The sequence below is a fragment of the Natrix helvetica genome (genome assembly GCF_964273705.1).
Source record: "Natrix helvetica genome assembly, chromosome: 14".
NCBI classification, from domain to species: Eukaryota; Metazoa; Chordata; class Lepidosauria; order Squamata; family Natricidae; genus Natrix; species Natrix helvetica.
Genome location: NC_138564.1, coordinates 13,101,134 through 13,110,177, shown reverse-complemented (window position 1 = coordinate 13,110,177; position 9,044 = coordinate 13,101,134). Strand labels below are relative to the sequence as shown.

Sequence of the window (9,044 nt, the reverse complement as noted above, 5' to 3'; positions counted from 1 at the left end):
GCATTTGAATGTTATAATAAGGTGGGGGGGGGGGGAGATATAAGCGTGCAAATCCAGAACATTTTGCTGCAGATTTTCAATTTTGCAGTATTTATTTTCAAGGCTTTTTATTGCTAATCACTGCACTGATTGCCTTTAAAAAAAGAAGACTCAGGATGACTTCAATCCTAAATGGTAATACAAAATGCATCAGGTAAAGTTTCACAGAAACAATCCAGGACGAAAAAAACAAAAGAATTAACACCAGGAGGAATAGCACAAATCTTTTATTGTCTAATTTCTCCAACCAAACAGGGGAGAATCCAAAGGAGGGCCACAAAACTACTGCAAGTTGCGCAATTCCACAATGAAGCCACACAACTCTCTTTTGTCCTTACGCCCGAGTTAAAACTGGGAATCAGGAAGGAAAAATCAAAAATCAAAATGGCATCTTCAGGAAAACACAGTAAAAAACCCCAAAATTCCAAATTCATTTTCGCCATTTCGGCTTGTTCGGGAAGATGCAAACGTCAAAATGACACGTCACCAAACCACCACCACGAGTTGAATCATCACCAGAAGGTCATCTTTGCAAAGGGACAATATTGCAACTGGGGATCGGGAGGAAAAAAGGAAGAGAAAATTCAAATTAAACCTTCGGTAAGCATCCGATAGTACAAGCACCCTGACTTTTGTTCCTCAGAGAAGCGTGAGAATTAACACAAATACAGACAGGGAAAAAAGAACTGTAGACACATCAGGATGGAAATCTTTGGATTTCTATTCTACCTCCACAAAATCCTCTCTGAATTTTGATTCAGTTTCTTTTTCCGGGATTATTAATATTGGGGACTGAAGAGAGCTAAGGATACCAGAGTCCAATCACTGATTCTCTGGTTTTAGTCTCGGCTCTATGGAATTTCGACCACGGAAGCAACTTTTCTGGAACTGTTTGGAAAGGAGCAAAGAGTCGGGGGCCAGGTTAAAGTTTGGGGATACTTACCCCAAAAGTCCTTTCCCACTCCAGCGCTTTGGGGTGAGCCCCAGATGGATTTTACCCCCGCTTCGGATCACAGTCACACGTAAGGGTTTCTGGAGAGGGAGAGGGGGAGCGAGGGAGGGAGGGAGAGAGAGGGGGGAGAGAGGGGGAGGGGGGAGGGAGAGAGAGGGGGAGAGGGAGAGAGAGAGGGAAGGGGAGAGAGGGAGGGATAGAGAGAGGGAGAAGAGAGGGAGGGATAGAGAGAGGGAGGAAAGAGAGATATCAAAATATTTCACCTGTCCAGTGTGGTTTACGTAGCTAATGGTGGGGGTGAGAAGAGCTACAGTGTTAGGGGTCCGAAGGAGACCCTCCCAGCCTCTTTCCAGACCCACAAAGAAAGAAAGCTGCTCACATCCTCACTGTGCTGTACCACAGCGGCAATGTTCTGCAACGACTGGAAATTCTGGCTGTTCACGGAGCCAAACTCAGCAATCTCGTCGCCCACTTGCAAACCCTGCAGGGAAAAAGCCGAGATATGATCCCTTTGTCTCTTTCCGGGAGAGCAGCTTTGGGATCCCAAAGAGCTCCCAGGTCTCCTAGAGATGGGCCAGTTCTCACTCTTTAGACCAGCCCCCTTGCAAGCCTTTTGTTACTCTGCTAAGAGGAGGAGGAGGAGGGGGAGGCATTAGAGAAGAGTCTAACTCCACGATGGAGAACCTATATCTGCTAGCATCCGTGTGCCGGCCAGCTGATTTTTGGCCTTCCGGAGGAGGCCATTTTACTTTACTTTACTTTTATTTGATTTATAAACCGCGCCCTCTCCCAGAAGGGACTCCGGGCGGTGTACAGTCATATTAAAACAACAATATATTTTCACCCTCCCCCGGCTTTAGGAAAACCTCCGGAGCCTGGAAGGGCAAAAAACAGGCCCAACGGGTCTACTGGAAGTTTCCCCAAAGGAAACTCTGCTATTGTATTGTATTGTATTAAATTGTATTGCATTGCATTGTATTGTTTTAAATTGTATTGTATTGTATTAAACTGTATTGTATTGTTTTAAATTGTATTGTATTGTATTGCATTGCATTGTATTGTTTTAAATTGTATTGTATTGTATTAAACTGTATTGTATTGTTTTAAATTGTATTGTATTGTATTAAACTGTACTGTATTGTTTTAAATTGTATTGTATTGTATTAAACTGTATTGTATTGTTTTAAATTGTATTGTATTAAACTGTATTGTATTGTTTTAAATTGTATTGTATTGTATTAAACTGTATTGTATTGTTTTAAATTGTATTGTATTAAATTGCATTGTATTGTATTAAATTGTATTGTATTGTATTGTATTGTATTAAACTGTATTGAATTGCATTAAATTGTATTGTATTGTTTTAAATTGTATTGTATTGTACTGCATTAAATTGTATTGTATTGTGTTGTATTAAACTGTATTGTATTGTATTAAATTGTATTGTGTTGTGTTGTATTGTATTAAATTGTATTGTGTTGTATTAAATACCAAGCTCAGTTTGGAGGCAAGCAATAAGCCCATGGGGGGGGGGGAAGAAGCATGGGAGGGACTGTGCATGCCGGCGCATGTGGGGGCACTTTGTGCATTAGGGGTGCAGGCATGTGCGTGCTTGCATTTTTGGCACCCAACAACAAAAAGGCCAGCCCTCACTGGTCTAACTCCTTAGCAAAAGGCAGGATGTAATAATTCAGAGTAAAGAAATGCCGGAAGTTGCCCCCACTCCAGGGGACTCCAGAGCAAGAGAGACGGTACTTGCCGAGAAGCTGGCTGGGGATCCAGGGCTGACGGCGTTTACTTGGGCGAAGGGCTGGGGTAAGGCCTGGCTTTGGGCTTCGGCACGTGCCTCGGCTTCGTCCCGGTCGCGCTTCTCTTTCTCCCGGGCGTGCAGCTGATGGAGACCCTGTTCCACCTCTTGCATGAGGGCTTTGTGATCGTTCTGCAGACCTGAGAGCAGAAGCCAAAATCAATCAATCAATCAATCATCTATCTATCTATCTATCTATCTATCTATCTATCTATCTATCTATCATCTATCTATCTATCTATCTATCTATCATCTATCTATCTATCTATCTATCTATCATCTATCTATCTATCTATCTATCTATCTATCTATCAATCATCTATCTATCTATCATCTATCTATCATCTCTCTCTCTCTCTCTCCCCTCCCTCTCTCTCCCCCCTCTCCTCCCTCCCTCCCTCTCCAGAAACCCTTACGTGTGACTGTGATCCGAAGCTGGGGGAAAATCCATCTGGGGCTCACCCCAAAGCACTGGAGTGGGAAAGGACTTTGGGGGTAAGTATCCCCAAAGTCACTTTTTCCAGCGCTGTTGTGACTTTGAAAGGTGGCTCAACAAATGTTTGTAAGTCGAGGACTACCTGCACTCAAATTAGGATAATGGACATAGATGGAACGAATTAAATAGCAGTTAAATGTTTGAAAAAAAAGACAGGGCTTTAAATCTGTTGGAAAATGAAGGACTAGTTGCTTACAGATGATATTGTGTCTTGCAGTCCGGACTTGGTAGATGTCCACATCGGCTCGAGGGTAGCCGTCAGTGTCCACAAGCGGTTCATTCATCCCAACTCCTTTTTGCTGCAGGTGAACAAAATCAAGTTTGCTTTTTGTGCAAATCACACGCCTTGTTGGGAAGCCCACCCCTGTTTCACGCTGGTTACTCAAACAAACCAAACTTGGGTGGAATGGGAAAAGACGCCACGCTGCAAATGATGGTTAAGAAAGCACCCTGGGCAGCTTCAAGCTATGTCGTCAACAAACACTGATTAGTGAGGGCTAAATCTTAGGGACGAAATTGGGATATTCAAAGAAACGAGTGGTATGATGAAACTTGGAGTATGGCAACTGATAAATTCACCACGGAAATTAAAAGTTAAAAAGGGATGACCAAAGCAAATAATGATAAAGAAATATGGGGGGATTTTATAAAATCAGTGTTGGTGGAAGGCAAAGGGAATATGTTGTTTTGGAGGGGAGGAGGGCACAGTTGGAATATATTATATATCCTTTAGTTGTTATAGATGAAGAAATATAAAAAAGGGGTCTCCAGGGGGTGGGGGTGCACTGTAATATTTGTTTTTTCTCCTTTTCTTGAATTTAAATGCATATGGATATTATTTATATTGGTAAAAAAATTAAAAAGTTTAAAAAGAACAAGCACCAACAAACCACTGTTTATTTTGGGCTCGATAGATCATAACCGGTGTTGTGCTACAGTTGGAAAGCTCACTTTAGGCTTGAAACTGATGGTCAAATATGGCTTTTTCAGGCTCGTGCCTCGGTGTGCTTATTTTCCAATGAGACAAACCGAGACAGGAAGATCATTTTATCACAATTTATCAGAATATTCAGACCGAAGGGATTCCTCATTCAAAGAGGGATCCCTGATCTTTAGCTAACATCCCCTTTTATAGTTTTAACATAAGAAAGAAATCTGAAAGAGGAAAGTTGATTGGACGGGATAATAGCACGCGTGTTTAATTAAAATGAGGTCTGAAGGGGAATAAATTGTAAGGAGAAAGGTTGTTTAGTGTTCACAAGGGATAAACCAGACCCCCCATGTGTACTAACCAACTTTTCTTATCAGGAACTAGTCTCCAGCTTGTTTATCAGTTTAGGAATGTTAAAGGCTAATAAATCTTGAATATCACATTAAAAGAAAGAATATAAAGCAGATTAAAATACAAACTAACTATGTTAGTTAACAAATAACAATACTCGTGTTATTTGCCCCTCGGAAGGTACGAAAATTGGAAACTTCTTTCAAAAGCTCCCGCCAACATTTGAAATCACGGAAGGCTAGATGCAAACATCTGCATTTGCATCTCCCCCAGCCCCCAGACTGAAAAGGCCCTTCTGTAAAAGCTCTCCCCCGAGGATGATGAGCCCTGTAGTCCTTTAGAACTCCAGCTGGTTCCCCCCTCCCCCAAGCCCAGCCCAGCCACTTGCAAGCAAAGGCGCTTGCAATGCAATGCATTTAATGCAATGCAAACATCTGCTTTTGCAGCCCCCCCCCAGTCCCGGGCTGGAAAGGCCCTCCTGCAAAAGCTTTCCCCGGGGATGATGGGACTTGTAGTCCTTTAGCTCTCCAGCTGCCACTCACATCCTGCAGGACATCATAATAGGCCTTGATCTGGGCCTCAATCTCGTCCTTCTTCTTCAGCAGCTCCTGCAGGTCGTTAACCGTCACCGGCGGCTCCTGCAAAGACATTTTGCCAGCCGAAAACAAAGCCAAGCAGCAACCCCTGCAACCTGGGAGGCTAGTGGGCAAAACTACGGGTCGCGGCGGGAGGCAAAAGGTCGCGCCTTGAGAAACTCGGTTCCCTGGGCGTCACAAGGAGGAGGGGCCGAAGCAAGGGGGCGGACCAATGGAAGGCGAGGGGGCGTGGCCGGATTAGCCCGCCCCCTCTCTCGGGAGGGATCCTTGCATTTAAAGGGAGCGGAGGCGCGGTTGGGCACGTGGGAGAGCGGACCACTTCCTGGTTTATTTTTTCTCCCCCTTCCCTAAATAAAAATAAAAGGTTCATGGAATAAAAATGCAGGTGGTGCAATTTTCATACAGGGAAATGTCGTAATAAATAAGGTTTTGTCTGCGGCAGGGATATTTTTATTGTTTTATTTATTTATTCTGTTGCCCAATTATCTATCATCTATCATCAATCATATCTCTAGCTATCCACCTCTCCCATCTGTCTGTCTGTCCATCCATCCATCCATCTAGTTAACTATCCACCTCTCCAGTCTGTCTATCTACTATCTATCATCTATTTATCTATCTATCTCATCATCTATCAATTTATCTATCAATGTATCTATCATCTTCTATCTATCTATCTTATCATCTATCAATATAGCTCTTATCTATCAATCTAGCATCTCTTATATCTATCTATACCTATCTAGCATCTATCTCTAGCATCTATTTTTCTTATGATCTATCTATCATCTATCCATCCATCCACCCACCCATCCATTCATTTATCTATCATCTATCTCTAGCTAGCCACCTCTCGTATCTGTCATCTATCTATCTATCTATTTATCTCTCTCTCTCTCTCTCTCTCTCTCTCTCTCTCTATCTATCTATCTTTCTATCTATCATTTATCTATTGTATATTTCTAGCTCTCCCATCCATCCATCCATCCATCATCTATACGTGCTTCTCTCCACAACACAACCAGCGCCATCTTGCAACAAGGGAACCTCTGTCGATCCAGGACTGAAATCTTTGGGCAGCTGGTGATTTTTCCAGCCTTCCAATTTTCCCACAGAAGTTGTGCTACGGAGCAAGTTCCTATCATTCGTGATTGCCAGATAGGAGCTGGCTCTGACTATCTGGGTTGGGAATGTTGTTTCTTTTTTGATGGCTCCTTGATTAGAACTTCATTTCTTCCTGCTGTAGGTGTGGGCCCAGAAAAGGAGGTGCCCTGAGTTGTTTGTTGGTTTTCTTCCCAGACATTTCATTTCATTTTAATTTTTAATTTCCATGTGCTATATGTAGACGGGGTGCCTTGTTGAGTCTGGAATTGGTTGATCTGTTGGATGTTGACATTCGACCTAAAGGAGAGACTCACATGAACTTGCCAAAGTAAACTCCTTGTCCACTAGAAAAAAGAGATGTCCAATTGTGCTACCAAAGCCACCTTGACTAGTCCCTGGATTTGCAAGAGTGCAGCCCCGTCCCTGGCCAAGAAAAATCGCCACCAAATCTTTCCCATCAACAAATCTTGTTAAGAAGACTCTGGGATTTGTGCTTTGTGTTTGAATCCACAGCCCGAGAAGCTGAAGGATGGATGCCCTGCGCTCTGCCTCCCTGGACACGATTGAGAAATATCAAGAGTTGTGTTTAAAAAGTTGAAATGCACATCTGGAAGAGGAGGAGGAGGAGATGTGGGGAGGAGCTGGGGCCCTCCTCCTTTTTCTACAATTCAAAAGATTTCCACACTGTCTCTCTGCCTCTTTCTGCCTTCTCACCTTCTGCTGCTCTAAGGAAAGACTGAAATGGTAAGGGTCCCAAGGTTTAAACCCCTTTTTTCTCTTTTTCAATAACTTTTTCACAGGGTTTACTTCCATTCTCTGGAAGATGGATTCTAAGCTCTGTTGACCCATCCTTGCAATTCTCTGTTTTTTTTAAACTGTATGTCCAATTATTAACATTCTCCCAAATGGTTGCTAATATTTTGTCCTATATTATACTTGCTTTATAGCAAATGCGTGCTTTGCTTTTCCCTTCTATACAACTGGCAAACATATTTGAAGACGCTGTTCAAACATGCAGCAACCCATGAATATTTCAATTTAGCGCCTAAATTTTTTCCCCCATGAAAATGTTGTCTTGGAGAGTTGTTAGATTTATGCCTTTTTTAAAATGACTGAACATACCACACTAGACTTGGCTAGATTCCTGCTATATAAAAATATTTGCCAAAAAACAAATGTTCAAATCTGCATGTTATTTGCACTTAATAGAGGTTTACCATCCTTAAAAATGTTTAAATTCCCTTGGTTAATAAGTTTTTGTTTCATTTCATCTTATTTATTTTTTTCTGGAGTAATTTTAAAAAATATCCATGTTTTATTCTTTTTTTCTACCAGACATCCTATACAGATAAAGGAGAAAAGGTAAGCTAACTTTAAATATTATGTACTTCTTAAATGCTTTGTTTGGCATTTTAAAGGGTGTTTTGAATTTTTTTAAAAAACAAATTTGGGTGAGAGTTTCTTCTTTTGAACGTGCCTATCAGTTGATTAAACAAATAAACATTTATCTTTTAAAACATTACTAATGTTGGAATCCCAAATGCAGTGAAACAGACTAGGTAAAATTCCTGTTTAAAAATAATGTTTTTTCCCCCCTTAGGCATAAGAAAACTTGTCAAAAATCTGTTCTTAGCAAGCGATGTATATTGCTATAAGAGTGGGCTGATATAAAAATAAGTTTCAATTGTGGTTTCAATTTTATATCTATTGAAAAAAAAAACCCCACCCACATTTATCTTTTATTTAATCTGGTTCTCATTATAACTATGACTTTTTCACACATTACTCAAAGCTGGATCAGCCAAAGAACAGAACTTGATCTGGGACAAGTAACCAATTCCAGATCTTGGTTGCACAACTGAATTAGGCATTAGACTGAATGGATAACACTACAAATTTATCACATCCATGTTGGAGGTTGTAAATAGGCTTAGACTTATTTTTTTGGTGATTTTTTTTCATCCAGGTTTAGCTTGCAATTCTGGGAATCAGCAAACAGGCCGTGCAAAACAGTCAAAGCAATAATAATAATAATTATAATAATATAGTGCTGGCTTCACATATTGTGAAATCAGCCATGACTATTTGAAAATCTTGCTTTATAGAAGCTACCCCCAGTTGTGGTTTATTCCACAATTTGTCCTGAATGTGAAAAATAACTGGACAATCCTCCTGAAATGGATGTGACTTTGAAAGGTTGAACTTTGCCTGGCGTTTGCAAACATGCAACCGTGCTTTGGGTAAACGCTAAAACCAGCTTTTGGTAATGTCTGAATCAGACCGAGGCCAAAGTTGCTTGCCGAGAAGGGAAGGCAACCAAATTCAGCAAGTAAAAACTTTCCCTTAGTGTGGGAGCTAGTGCAGGTTGCTGGTGAAAAATAACAAATAAAAATAGAATCTTCTTTAAAAACCTTGCTCAAGGGGTAACCGGCACCTCCCTCCTCCTGCGTAAGAGCTGGGTAAATATTTTCCAGTCAATTTGATCTTTAACCTAGCAAGGTTATCAGATGCCCTGCCAGGCCAGGCAAGTGATGAAAGAGGCTGGTGGCATCGTTGCAATATGCTTGCAAATACAGGGGTGGAAGTCACAGCTGGATTCAGCCAAGCTGAAAGCAAACCAGCTTCATTGGGTCACTCCAGTCCAGATGTCCTGGGGGCATTTGTGTGTGTGTGTGTGTGTGTGTGTGTGTGTGTGTGTGTGAGGGGGGAAATGGAATACTTCTAATAGAAGAGAATATTTGTAGCTCAGGATTGAACTGGAGGTCCTT

At 41.5% G+C, this 9,044-nt stretch overlaps 1 protein-coding gene across 1 annotated transcript; it reads right to left on the bottom strand.

Annotated features, from left to right (window-relative positions):
* Positions 1–250: 250 nt before the first annotated feature.
* On the bottom strand, positions 251–5,364 carry PSMD9 (proteasome 26S subunit, non-ATPase 9). The gene is made up of 6 exons (XM_081966798.1): positions 5,119–5,364; positions 3,491–3,593; positions 2,751–2,938; positions 1,371–1,472; positions 983–1,071; positions 251–590 (listed from the first exon to the last, which is right to left on the bottom strand). The coding sequence occupies exons 1-6, from the start codon at positions 5,224–5,226 to the stop codon at positions 563–565; spliced, it is 618 nt and encodes a 205-aa protein (XP_081822924.1). The 5' UTR covers positions 5,227–5,364; the 3' UTR covers positions 251–562.
* Between the last annotated feature and the right edge of the window lie 3,680 nt (positions 5,365–9,044).

Excerpts from the sequence above, each read along its gene's own strand:
- PSMD9 (XM_081966798.1), bottom strand. The coding sequence starts at position 5,226 with ATGTCTTTGCAGGAGCCGCCGGTGACGGTTAACGACCTGCAGGAGCTG. Across the intron at positions 1,473-2,750 it reads GATCCCCAGCCAGCTTCTCG|GGTTTGCAAGTGGGCGACGA; the intron begins GCAAGTACCGTC and ends TTTTCCCTGCAG. Across the intron at positions 591-982 it reads AGTGGGAAAGGACTTTTGGG|TTGCAATATTGTCCCTTTGC; the intron begins GTAAGTATCCCC and ends CCCGATCCCCAG.